This window comes from Anser anser (genome assembly GCF_964211835.1).
Source record: "Anser anser genome assembly, chromosome: 6".
Taxonomy (NCBI): domain Eukaryota; kingdom Metazoa; phylum Chordata; class Aves; order Anseriformes; family Anatidae; genus Anser; species Anser anser.
Window position 1 is genome coordinate 3,235,604 of NC_139726.1, and position 14,198 is coordinate 3,249,801.

General features: G+C 36.3%; 1 protein-coding gene across 2 annotated transcripts in view; it reads left to right on the plus strand.

Moving 5' to 3' along the window:
* The window catches only part of LOC310901250 (uncharacterized protein), a 721,588-nt gene that overhangs the window by 287,123 nt on the left and 420,267 nt on the right, over positions 1 to 14,198 (plus strand). The window contains exon 4 of one of the 2 annotated variants that reach the window (XM_083840541.1): positions 11,396 to 11,453. The exons of the other annotated variant lie outside the window; for it this stretch is intronic. Within the exon in view, the coding sequence (XP_083696667.1) occupies positions 11,396 to 11,453 (58 nt within the window). The remainder of the gene's footprint in view (positions 1 to 11,395; positions 11,454 to 14,198) is intronic. 2 annotated transcript variants of the gene reach the window in all.

A 14,198-nucleotide genomic window follows, 5' to 3' on the forward strand; every position in this document is an offset into this window, starting at 1 on the left:
TCCAAACTTTGGATTTTTTTATGCTATTTTCTCTAAAAGTGACTTAGTTTTCTATTTTCCTTCTGCTAAAGCCACAGTTTAAGCCTAAATAAGGATAACTAAGAAGGATTTAGCTTAGTAAATCTCTTCCCAAGAGGATATTTTTTCAAGTAATTTCAGAAAGACTTTTTGAACCCCCTCCCAGATTTGTGACATCAAAGCAGTAAATAGAGAGGAGCACTCCTGCCCATGTCCTCCAAAGATGGAAGGGAACTGCCTGTTCAGCAAGGTAAGACCTGGGCTGGATAAAGAGGCATGGAAATCATTTGGCAGCCTGCAAGGTGTTAATTTGAGCAGTGATAACATTGCAATACGTGACTAGTGTTTTTTCGTATGCTGGAAGTTGCAATATTCAGACACGGAGCTCTTCTTTATGCACTGTCTGAGCTGCTGCTATAGGTACTAAAACCCAGAATGGCTGCAGAATGGCAATCACATTGGCTACTTCAGGGCTGGATGTAGGACTACGGTCAATGCCAAAGCGGTAAAGGTGTGAACTTTGGTGACCAGCAGTTATGGAGATTGCAACGGCATTATCAGCACAGTGGAGGAAGCTTGTTAGTTAGGTTTTGTCAGGATTAGCAGTGATGCCGTTTTCTTCCAAAGTGTGTAAGGTGAATTCCTAGAGAGTGCTGAACACACAGGAAAGGCAACCACTGGTGTCCCTCTTTGCCCGCATTTGGTATGCAAGGGCGCAGGCATCCAGCGAGCAGCAGACAGCACTAAACAAGGACTACCCCGCTGCAGAGAGAGACGTGCAAAGTGAGAGCAGCTGTGAATGTTGGCATATTTAGCTGCTAAGAGCTGCCGACCCTCACAGATGAGGCTGGCACAAGACCGCAGGAATGAGGTTGGGGTAATACTAACAAGACTGAATTGATCTGCATATATTACAAAGGAAGACCAGAATACTTGCATAATCACAAATCTGTAAAGTAGGTCCAGGGGAACACCTTGACTTTCCCAGGAAATTGGAAGGCAGCTGTGAATGTTTTTGGCAGAAAAGTGGTTCTGCATTTGAGAACTGTCAACCGGCCATTGTTTGTTCTCTTCGGCTGAGCTCGGTTTGAGTGTTGCTGAAACTCACTCTGAGTAGCCCTGTTATAAGACTTAGTGTTCTGTGTCGCGGACCTGGAAAAAGTGAAAAAGAACATCCTACCTAAAAAATTGTGTTATGATACAAAAATATAAATATATTATGAAAAGTCTTATATACTGCTTTAATAAAAAAATTAAAAAAGATTTCTTTTGTAAATGAGAATTTGTATATCTCCCTTATATAAAATTATGTTGATGGTTTAGAAATTTCACATAATTTTAATTATTTTAGATATATTCCTTATGAAAATGTTAATATAGTCTGGACATATTTGGCCAGTACTTTGATTTACAGTACAGATATTGTAGAAAGTTTAAATGAAAAAAGGAAGCAAGAGCAGAAAGATAAGAAAATGTATCAGCTCTTTTCTCTAATAAACAAAAAGAAAATAAAAGTCATGTAAGTTAGTTGCAGAAACTTCTGTTTAAAAACTTTAAACTTTTGTCTACTGCATTTCCTTAGGCACGTACAGTTGCCCTCCCTAAGGAATTTATCTATCTATTTATTTATTTATTTACTTTAGCAAATCATGCTGTTTGAATAGGCATAGCAGAATATTTTAGCAATCTCAGGAATTGCAAGTTCAGTCTTGCATTGGTGAAGTACATAATGTAAAGTGATGCGTTTAGAGAAAGTAGCCTATAATGCAAGAAGACAAATCACTGAATTGGAATTGATATGTTCCTTGTACTTGGTATGTTAATTTATATGCAACAAATTTATTTGATCCCAAATTCAGGAATTTAACCAAACAGTAAGATAATTACATGGCCATCAAGTGAAGAAATGAAAACAAAAACAAAAACACATCAAGATCCCTGTTGCAGAAAACAAATATATAAGTTAGGGAACAAGTGACTAATCCTGAAGAGGAAAGCAATATACTAAATAAAATACTATTCCAGGCATGTAACACATGTAACATCAACGTTATGATTATACAATGAGAAATAAGGAAATTGGAACTAAAGAGAGAAAATTTGGCATTAATGCTGACCCTTGCCCTTCTAATTTTTGAAATGTTTTTATTTTTATTTTCTATGTTCACAATGCATATACCACTGTGCTCTACTAATGCAAAAATATTAGATGTAGAAAAATAGCTTAGTCTTTATTTGATTTTCAAGTCTGACTGAAGAAAACAAGACAATATACAGCTCCCTGCCCAAATACAGTCACATATATTTGGTAGGTTGTATTTTTTTTTAGGGTGAAATTCTCTTTATTTAGTATTTAAATACTGGCCTCATAGTTAGAAAATTTACGGAATCCCTTAGGTATTTCTACAAGAAAAATGAAAAAGAATCATCAAAAGAATTTCAAGGTCAGATATCTATTCTTTGGGTTTTGAATAAAATGTAATTGGCTCATTTTGATACTTACATTCAAATTTTCAGGAAAAAAAAATAAGGCACGTTAACTAACTAGAAAACTCAGTTTTATTGACACTTATATGATTTTGGATCCAAAATGATTTAGGAGATAAGTCTTTCTGCTTAATTATTTTTTATTTTTATTTTATTATTTTTAAGAAATTTATTGTAAACTGTTAATTGTTATAGCCAATTCAATGTTAATAAAATATTGCCTGTATACTTAGCAAGAGTTAAAGAATTTTTTTCACTGAGCAATGTACTCTGAGATAAATAAGCTGCAGCCTTCAGTTGGTCTGGAGACATCTCAGGAAAAGTATGTCTCCAGTTCTTCACATTCCTTTTTGGATGGCGTTTATTGTGTATGCAGCCACTTGATCTCAGAAAACATTTGTTGGATCCCCAATGCAAGCAACATTTAGTAGTTCAAAGTGGATAATTGTCAAATGACACCCAGGATTGTGCTCAAAACTGTGAGGAAAAATACTGTATGTGTATACTAATTACTCATATTGAGTAGGAATGGGCTATCCATATAATATGCAACTTTATAAGCATAAAAAGTACTAAAATAATTTATACTTGAAAACGGACTGGATCAAAAGTGCTGTTTTTGGAGACACATCTGTTTTTACAAAAGCAGCAAATATGAGTCCAGAATTAATTTCCTTCATTATCTGTATTGAAATATGTATCATAGGAGTTTTGATCATCCCATCTATGTGAAAAACACCAGACTTTTGGCTAAGCTGGTCTTATTGAATACCTAATATTATATTTTTAAGAATTTACATTAAAGACACATGCAAATGAATTATGCGAAAGAAATGCAATTTATGTATGCTTACAATTTTTTCTGTTATGTTTATTTATTTATTTATTACTTCTTCAATTGACTCTAAAACTAGTTCATGCACTGAAAGGAACAGAATTATGCAATAGCTCTGAAACTTACAACTATAAAACGTAAAGGGAAATTAATGAAGAGAAATGCACCAAAAGAGATGACTTATTGGAGTGTCACTTCTCTTTCTTCACATAAAGTCATTTCAAGCACAAGATATATGCAGTTACGTAGTGTGAATCAGATTACTAAATGTGAATGTTTGGAATATTTCACAAGGTGCGTTTCAGTAATGTTTTCTTTTTTCTTTTTTTTTTTTTTCTTCTCCTTCTAAATACTGAGGATGCATTAAGATAATTGCAATAGTCTAATTAGACTTTCTCCTAAAAATGACTTGTCTACTAGTGGTTTAATAGATGAAGGATTTTAAAGGGGTTATAGGGAAACAGTTACTGTAATCAGAGAAGAAAAAGTGCTGAAGGTATTGTGAAGGCTCATAATTAAACTGAAGCTTACAGCTCAATTAAATTTGAGCATCATTATGCATAAAACATCAGTGGGCATCAAGAGTCCAATAAAAAGAGATGCTATCAATGTTAACAGCCAAAAGGTAAGGCATAATATGGATTGGACCAAGACTTTGAGATATAGTCAAGGAAAATCGTGAATAAATTTGAAGTTGAAGTACAACCTAAGCCACAGCTAACAAGCTGATTAATATAAGTTTGATGTTGGATATATAGCAACTGCAAGACACAACATTGAGCTCAGTTGTACGTAAGCCACAATAGATTAGTTTTGAAGAGGTGAAATGCAGGAGTGATTTATCTGATACAAACAGGACAGGCAATACCTTTGTGAAAACATCACTAGTATCATCCAATCTTGTGCAGTATTTGTTGTATTTAGATGCAGACATACCGACCTTCATTTGGATTCTCATTTCACTTTTATAGCTATATAATTTGGCAATGCTTCCTATTTCAAGATCCCTATAATCATGTAACTCCTTTGTAAATATTCTGCAAATACTTTATAAATAAGCAGTAATAGAGCAATCAAGCAGATGACTTAGATTGTGAGTACACTGAATCCAAACTCAAAGCAGCTCTCTCAGCACAGAGCTTTTCCTGGAAGTAATGGGCTTGTGTGAAATTGATGAAAACCTTAGATGATGTTTTCTTTTATGCACCTAAAGGGAGCTGAAGGCTCAGACCCACCAAAACTATTGTGAAAATCTTTGTAGCAGAGTGGGTGATGATTTGAATCAAAAGTTCAGGAAACTGTATCTTGAAGTTTTCAAGTGTTTTTCTTTCAGTTATTATTATTATTTATTTTTTTTTGTAATTTAACAAATGCAAATGCAAGACTCAGAAAGTTTAAATCTCACTGAATTCCTACTAATTGTATAAATATTTGGAAAAATAAAAGAGAGTGTGACAAAAAATTTTTGTAATGTTGCACACATAAGAAATATGTTGCACAAAAAATAGTATAAGATTTGTTTTATGAGAAAACAGCTTTTGATTATTTGTCTGAAAGATACAGCAGGTGCTTGCAATGGCATCAACGGAAAATTAAGACGGTATTGACTGTGCAATCTTTTTTTTTTTTTTTTGTAATGGGAAATTGAAGTTAATAAGTGGTGCTAGAAGTAATGTTCTAGATGTAAAGATGTATCTCTAAATGAATGAAGAAATCTTGGTCTGAAACATGTTTTATCAAGACACAGGCATTATTGGAACAATATTTGTAGATTCTCTTGTTGGTTCTATTTATAGCTGTGTATGATCTATTCTTCTTCCCCTCTTTTGTGGTTCTGCCTGGATTGGTACCTGAAGAAACCTCCAAATCCCACTTAGAGAACTACATTAGGAAGAAAATGTCATTGTTTATTATAGAAAGAGAAAAAAAAATCTGTAAGTTATCAGCATGGAAGTCTGTGTACTTTGGATCCAAGTTCTTCCCATACACGCACAATGCTTGTACAACTTCCATTGTCTTCCTGAGGACTTATCTGTAAAGCTTATTGGGCATTACTTGTGGAAAAACTATTATTTGTCTGGAAGATTATTAGCACTTACCAGTTTCAAAAACTTTCAACTGCACAAGCTGTCAGGTTACCAGATGAAGTATGTGGTGCAAAGAGGCTGGAGGGTCTTCCTCATCTAAAAGCAGACTGAAGGAGACCTGCTGTGGTGGAGGTTTGAATCTGAATGGGGGTCTTCTGCATTCTAACCGAATGCCTTTGTTTTCAAGCTGTTTCTTGGGACATTCTCTTCACTAGATCAGAGCAAGAGGCAAATTCAGTTGGTAGCTCGTAACTCCAAGTGTTATTCGGTAAGGAGGGTGGCGTCATGCAGAAACCAGTATCCCAGATATGATCATCTATTTGTTCATGCCTTAATTAGCCATTCTGCTGTTTATAGTGATTATCGTTTATTTCACAGAGTGTGTTATATGAAATTAAGATGCTCCAGTGCTAATTAAGAAAAGCCTACTAAGCCACATAGAAATGCTTTCCTGATTTAGAGCTTAGACACGGGTTACCTGAGCATCAATGGCTCTGCAGTGAATGCCCACGTATATGCTCTGTGGCAAATGCGAAGTAATTTTGTTTGTCACATGAAGAAAGAAGGATAAACTAATTTAAATTTGTCCTGCCTGGTTAGTTCTTGTGAGGTAAATTGGTACTCTTTGACACTACTTAGGTTTTATTACGAAATCAATAAATAAGTATGCTTTTTACATTAGCCACAGCAGCATGCTTGCTCCTTCTCTGTCCTTAGTATTTTATTTTATTTTATTTCATTTTATTGTTTTGTTGTATACTTGTTATAACATTATATTGCATTAAATAATATTAACTAAAATTACGATCATTTTAATTCATATTTTGTTAAATATTCTATTGTTATGATATAATCATATTCTAATATTATCAGTGATGGTGGCAGTGATATACATCCATTTCTGTAAATAGGTAAATTTTTTGTGCAATTGAAGCAATGATAGGAACACCATGGGATGAAATAATTTAGTAACTGTGAGTTCACCAGAAGGAGTAAAGATCTCCTTGTTACATGGCACACTTGTGTCCTCTCAGAGCTGGTCATTTTAAGTACACTTCTGTGGTGACTAGACAGAAGAGAAAAAAAAAAGGAGATTATTTCCATAAATTCAGGGTATTCTCCAACCAGTAGAAAAGCTACAAAAAATCACACATTACAATTGTAGAATCATAAAATGCAGGAGAAAATATCTCCAAATTTCATGAAGGAAAGGATTTCTAATAAGGACCATTATAAAGTGCTCACAACATCTCCTCAAATCATTGCACTAGTACAAAAATTACTTATTGTTTTGTTTATGTCAATCACCAGCTTTTGGTCTATAACTTGGTAAAAGCATTCAAAGTCATTTGAAAACAAAATACTGTTGCTAAAAGTTACAAAGGGAATGACTTTGGCCCATGTTAGTTGTTCCTAGTGTTTTGATACAATACCAGGTGTAAAATAATTCAGTTATAAGTGCCCAAATAGACAAGTCCTTTGTGTTTGAGATATTTTATGTGAACCCTTTTTTCTTCCATTAAAAAATACACGGAACACTGAATACAAGAAAGAATGTAACAAAATGGTAAGGGTCTCACCAAGCCAACAAAACCAGGCAAATTCATAAATCCCATAATCTGTCCCATTCTGGGTTGTTATGTTTTCAATATTGTAATACGCTGACCTAAGTGAGTGAGCAAAAAACGAAGAACATAATATTTCATCTTACTGTTTTTTTAATTCTTTCCCAGAAGATGCTGTTAGTACCATGAAAAAGTTGTATTATAACAAAATTATATAAAAATAAATTCCCTCCCCCCAAGCCAATAGGTATTGTTTTACAGCTGGGAGGCAGAAAACATATTGGTTGAAAACATTACAATATTTAAAAACCACATGGAGTTGTAAAAATTGGAATGAGTCCCCTAAATCTTCTATAAAATGGTTAATCAGTTGATCCTTAACAACTGCTATGTACAGTACAGAGAGTTTATAATTCACAAATGCAGGTTCAAGCAGTGTTCCCCAAGGATGGGGAGAACAGATTGGAAGACTGAAAAGAGAGGAGAGGAAGGCAGAAAGAAATAAAGAATAAAAAGGAGGTCAAATTCTTCATTTCCTTTTCTATTTTTCTTTTTCCCAAGTATTGTTCCTTGTCTCTTAATTCTGAAATAATCTTCTCTCATTCTCTCCTGATGGAAATGGAAAAAAAAATCTATTTTGGAATACTAATTATTAAGTTTCTAGCTAATTTTGTCAAGTCTTCTAAGAAATACTGCAATATTTCACAAAATTTAAAATAATGGGCCTTGCCAGCAGTAAAGAAAAGATAATTTTTATTTTTATTTCTTTAATGACAGTCTAACAATAGTCACACAACTCACCAGTGCATTCCAAAAATTTCATGCTGTCATCATAAAAATCTGACTGCAGCAGAATCTGTCTGGCACTAGACATAGCCCTAATGACCCTAAACTCACATGCGATCCCTGGTGATCAAGAGAAGGAAAATACAGTAAAAATAGAGAAATATGTAAACTGCTTAAGTGACAGAAAAATACTCTCCGGAGAATGTCATTCATCTTTTTCCTGTCTTTCACAACTGTCAGACGTACCAGCTCTCTGAGCTTGTCTTTTGTTTTTGTTCAACAGGAAGCATAGGAGAATTTACTAGTCACTTGGAAAGTAAAATTAGTGATGAAGTCAGGTCATTCCCCCATTTCAGCAGTCACAACAGTACATTTGCGCTGTTTAAACAGGAAGCATAACATAACCTGTTCCACTGTTACCAGTGCTGGTAGAGATTAATTTCCCTCACCAGACTTCTGCTTCCAAGGGTTATTTAATGAGAAATTATGTCTTAATGTAAACTAATAAATAAGGTTTTACATGAACACAGAAAAGTCTTAACAGAATCAGATATATATTAAAAAAAAAGTTCTTTATATGTACTTTTATTTATTTATTTATTTATTTATTGTTAACGAAAAGTGGCTTGATTTGAATAGTGGTTCACTTCTAGCACTACTATAAATTAAGCAGCGAGAAATTCATAGGATTCTTTGAAAGTTCAAAAGCATTCCAGAGAAATCATTCTGAAGAAATAAAGAATTTAATAGAGATTGATAATTTTTTGCCATATTGTGTGACTTTTGATGTTTTTACCTTTAGCTTTTGAAACCAGTCTGGTAGCAGACTTCTTTTTGTCTCTCTTGATTGTAGAGATAAAACTGAAAGTATGCATCTTAAATGTGCTGACCCTAAAAGCAATGAAAAATATCAATGCAGTACTGCTTTGAATAAATTATCGCCATTTTAGAGCTATTTATAGTGTTTAATTCACTATGATTTTTATATTAGCAGTCAGCAATAGTGGCCTTTCTGAGTTGTGCTTTGTGTGGCTGTGCTATAGCAATGTGTTTTAGGGGTCGTCTTTTGCACCCATTTGCACCCATTTGACTGGTGCTTGGGCTGGGGCTCTGGGCACCATGAGGAGCCTTTCCTCTGAGGTCCTCCCTTTCCTCTCATGGGAACTCCTGCAGACAAATTTGGCTTTCACGGAGCTCTTCTGAGGCAAGCAGAGTCAAACTTCCTTATGAGTGGCATAGATGGGCCAATATGTGAATTTCTATTAATGAAAGTGTCCAAAAATAGAAAGATCAATAAGGCCAAAGACAACCCCCAATAAATAAATAAATAAATAAAAATCACTAAAGCAAACAACCCCCCCAGCAAATTAACAGTTCAGAAGGGTGAAAATCCTGTATTTTGGGAAAAGAATCTCTCAACTCAGGAAGGTTTCTATCCTTTTGAGGTTTGGTAATAATGATGCTGCTGGGCTTGCATCCACGTGAACAGCAGCTGGACAGTACCTGGACAAGAGTCCATCAGGAAGAGACATCACTTTCAAAGGTGACTCTTCAGGGAGTTTCCTGCTAACGGAGGAAAAAATGGGCAGCTTGATACAGTCCTAAGCTGTATTTCTGCCAGGAAGCTGTGTTCCTAGCAAAAAGTCATCTCTTCCCATATAACTCTATATCTCGGCATACCAGGAGCTCGGAGAATGACGAACAGGCGATTTCAAAGGCAGGTTTCCTGATATATAAAAACTTCATTAAAGCTATCAGAAATCCTGTACTCAAGTGTGCTGATCATCAGCGATTCCACTCTCTCCTGACCAAAGCATGCACATCCGCAAGTTTCATTGCAAGTTTATAGGCCTGCGTCTGCATTGCTGTAGTATTTTATGCCCTGCAAATATTAACAAATCTAGGTTCACAACATCCTGAGAGGTAATGTCAGGAAAACATCACATAAATATTTTAATCTCTCCTCTTGCGGTAGAACTTTCACTTCCCTTGCACACATCCTTTATGTTTGTTGAACTTGTATTTATTAGTCTAAGTTTTCTTAAACCAAAACAAAACAGTAATTTATCTCGTTTATTTCTTTCAAAGTGGTGTTCTTAAAGTACATCTTGCAGATAGATTATCTGTCCCTCACAGCAAAGCCTCACAATGGGAGTCTAATAATTGCTCTTTTTCTAATTTCACTAAATGAGTTATAATTATTTTATGTCTGTTTTATGGTTAGTGAATAGTATTAACCTAAGCTCTAATTATAATATAGCTTTCAAAGAAATGTATGGACACTAAATTGATGGACTGCCAGCTTATGTAGGAATATCACATAAAGCAGATATACAGCTAATAGTTTAAGGCATAGCATGTTAAAATTCAGGGGCACAACTTGTTCATGAATAAGTAACAGGGTGTAAATTCATTGACTATCTTTTTTACTAGATCAAACAGAGAAGCACATGATTAATACATGCCAAAATGAAAGTACAGTTAAAGTTGAATGCTATTTATACTTAGATATAGGGTTTCAAAAGCTTGATCAGAATCTGAAAGTCAGGTTAGTCAACACTATAGTGATGGATATTACATCTGTTGTGTTATGATCTGTCCTGTTTGAGACAGAGAGAGCATTATGAATATTATTTTTACAATGTACCTCATTTTTTTCCATGCATAAAGTGGTTGCCCACCAAATATTTTGCAATTCCCTTATTGTCAGAGGTGGCTGAAGATCAAAATGTTAAAAATCAAAGATTTTAACGTGTCTGCATGCTTTATATAGCCTCTACCTACCACAGATACAACCTACCCCTGCCAGTGTGACATCTGCCTGCAGGCTGGCAGCCGTGGAGCCTCAGCCCCGTGCAGGTGTGGAGGTGCCCAAACCCTTCTGACCTGTTCTGGGTGCAGAGCTCCAGGGCCCAGCACCAGAGCTGCCTCTCCGGCAGGAACTCCTAGGCTGTCTGGGCCAAAAGAGAAAAGCAGAGAGCCCCTTCCTGTAGTTCTGTAGGTTGTTAAAGCCCCATCGACTGTGCTAGGCAATGGTGAACTTTTTACAATTTTATTGTAAGTAGTGTTAGTATAACTTATATAAAAATCCAGAAAAAAACAAGCAAACAAAAAAACAAAACAAACCAACCAAACCGCAAAACACCAAAACAACAACAAAACCACGACAAGCACACCAGAAAAAAAGTGAGAATTTCTTTCTCCAGAAGTGCTCCTTCTCAGTCAGAGACCCTCAATATATGTGACATGAATTGATCCTGGATTTAGATTTGAAAAGTCACTTGCAGACTTGTAGTTAAAAAGCGCTGTTTGAATTAGCTTCAGACTAAACAAATTAGATGTGTAAAACACACCTGGCTCTTATCTAGCTAACAGCTAAACCTTGGACTATGAGAACTAAATAAAACCTATGAGCCATTTCCTGGACACTATGTGAGATTTTCCCTTAAGTTTATTTTTTAAGCCTCAGTGTCTGTTTCTTAATTACTTAAAGGTCCGTGGATTCATTCTGTTGTATGAAATCAAATATAAATTGTTTACTAGATTTAAGGGGGCAAGGAGATTATGCACTTTCTTATTTTTAATATTTCTCTCTCCTATCTGCTGTGGCTGGACAGAAATTTCAAGCAACAGTTCTTGGAAACCATATGGAGATCAGCCTGGGAGTTTTGCAAGGTAAGGGACTGGCTGCGATGCCAGGATGTCTGGCTGGGTGCAGAGATTCACATCCTTTCTGTTTCAAAATTATTCTATTGTAACAATTTTCAGTCTAGTTTAGTTTGGCAATGCGTCCTTGTTTCTAAAGGTGTCTACACTTATTTGACTACAGAAAATATTTACTTTTCTAAAGGGCAGCTTAACCTTTGTTTAAATTTGAGGTGAGCAAAAGGTCATTGTAATTATTTGCTGTATTATTTGTGTCACATCTGAGTTACTATGAAGGCTGAGCATGCATTGCCCTTTATTAGGAAACTTAACAAAACCCAATGCAACCACATATTTTGCATTCAGCAAATAGTTTGCTGAACTGATGGCAGTTACAGGAAACTTTCACCATGCAGGCTCTGACTGAGAACAGCTAAGTTAGCAGGAGGAGTAGAGATGGGTGGATTGATGTGGCAGCCATAGCCAGTTTTTTTTTGAAATACCTTGTGGTTGGGAAAAGAGAAATTTAGGTTCAAGCCTTCCTGATAAAGAGCTGCACAGCAGCAAAATTGCAACAGCGATGCAAAGGTGACTTCATGGCAACATCACGTTGATTCTGCTAACTGAGGAAGCAATCCCAAGGCCTGCTTTCCCATAGATTTCCAAAAATGTAATCTTCTCATAATTTGCATAAGAGGTAAGGTAGAAGAAATATGCAATATTGTACATATAAACTATAGCTGAATGTTTCACATCACCCTTACAGGTAGGAGCATTTGTGTGTGTTGCAGAAGGCTGATAATCGCCCCTGGAGGCAGCTCCACTGTGGGTGGCTGTGGCTCCTCAGCTGGGGCGAATGCAATTCCCAGGGTGAAAGCCACTATCACCCTCTTGTTTTGTTGCTGTTGACTTGTTGCAGTTTTTCTGGCCTAATGTTTACTATCTGTGAGATGTTTTCTTGTGTAAATAAAGCTGCCGCCTCTACCTTGGTAGGAAGTTTTGATCCAATAGATAATGAATCTCTAATCTCATTTGAGACAAAAAACAAATGCCTTTGCCATAGAAATTGCCTTTTAAGTAGAGCAAACAAACATGTAACTACCATTAGATTAGTATGTCTGGCTAGAGTCTGAAAAAAGTTTTACTTGACAGTGCTTGCACACAGCAAACGTGTGTTGAAAACATCTTCAAGAGCAGAAACACCACTGTGAATTTATATGGACCAAAGTAGTGTAGTATTCACAACTCAATACTACACTTTACATTGTGATGTTACAAGTAAATTATTCAAATGGGTAGAAAGTATTCCAGGAAGTACAAAATATTTCACGTCCTTTTTCAAGGTACAAGCCTTGTTTGCATCAGTGACAAACTGATGCTGCTAACTGCAGAGAAGCATGCAAATGAGATCAGGATGGTTTTAGCTCCAATCCGTGTAAAATGGGAAAGGGAAGAATATGAGATCCAACCAGATCAGAAAAGAAACTGGAGTTTGGTCAAGGCAGAGGAGTGACTCCCTTGTTAGTTGGGAATGTGCCATGTAATGTTTGATGACAGGTGACCTGCCCCTCTGGACTCAGCAGGAGCTGGTAACAGAGAGATGCTCTGCAGGGCAGAGTGTATGTTGAGATCAAGCTCTAATTTAAAGCCAAAAAACTTTGCTTGAATTTGTTACTTGGAAAATATCCCAAAAGCAGCTTATTGTGATAGACTGAGTGTAAATAACCAGCACCTTCCAAGCTATTCCTGTGATAAAGCATGGTAGCCAGGAAGGGTTATTGCTCCAGCTCATCACTCAGATGGTTTTATATCTGCATGGCAAAGTAGCAAATATATATGGATCTGGAAGTGCTTGATACATGGGGTATTCAGAGCATGCTTTTCTTTATTTGTGTATATTTATAGTCACCAACTAAAGGAGCATTGACCCTTTGATAGATTAATCTAATGTACTTCAGATACAGTAACACAAGTAAAATGACTTTGACAGCGAGTCCACTTGTTAGTGCTTGAGTTACTATGCAAGTGGAGGAAATGACAGGCCTTCGGTTCAAAAATCTTTCCCCAAAATCAGCCTGGCTGCCAAAGTACACTGCTATATTGAGTTGGTCCTATCTTTCCAGTAAATAGAGTTTTTTGTCTTTCACTCAACAAGTTCCTTTAAACAACATCCATTTAAAAACATCAGAGAGGAGACGGAGGTGGTAGCACATAGCCAGCAATTGCGAGGCAGGAGCAGATTGCACGGACCTCAAAGGGTCAGGTGAGATTATTGCTCTGTGGAAATAGGGATGCGAGCAAAGGGAAGCAGGGAGAAGGCCCTGGGCGACCTCCCAGTTGGAGATGAGCGTGCAGGGCTGCGGTGAGGGTTCGCCTTGGCAAAGGTTCCCCGCCCTGCGCAGTGGTTTTGTTCTGCAGATAAAGTGACGGGGGCTCAGCTGGAAGCGATGCCATTTTTCTTGTCGCTGTGGATCAAGTCAGTTTTCTAAAAACACCCAAGCCCTTAAAAACAATTTATTTTTTTTAAAGGAGCTGCCGGCAAGACAGAAGTCTCAGATCAGAAGTTTTCTTGTAAAACTCCTGGGGAGTATTGTTAACCTGCAGCGCATGTTTGGTGACATGTCAATCTTCCAGCTATGCTGCTCTGGCTAGGAAATGATAATTTATTGAGGTCAGTAGGTTAATGGGTTGGGCTACGTGCTACCAATTGGTACACATAAAATATATTTGGTCCTGTGACATACCTAAAAGGTTTTCAATAGAGAGAGGCTTGCA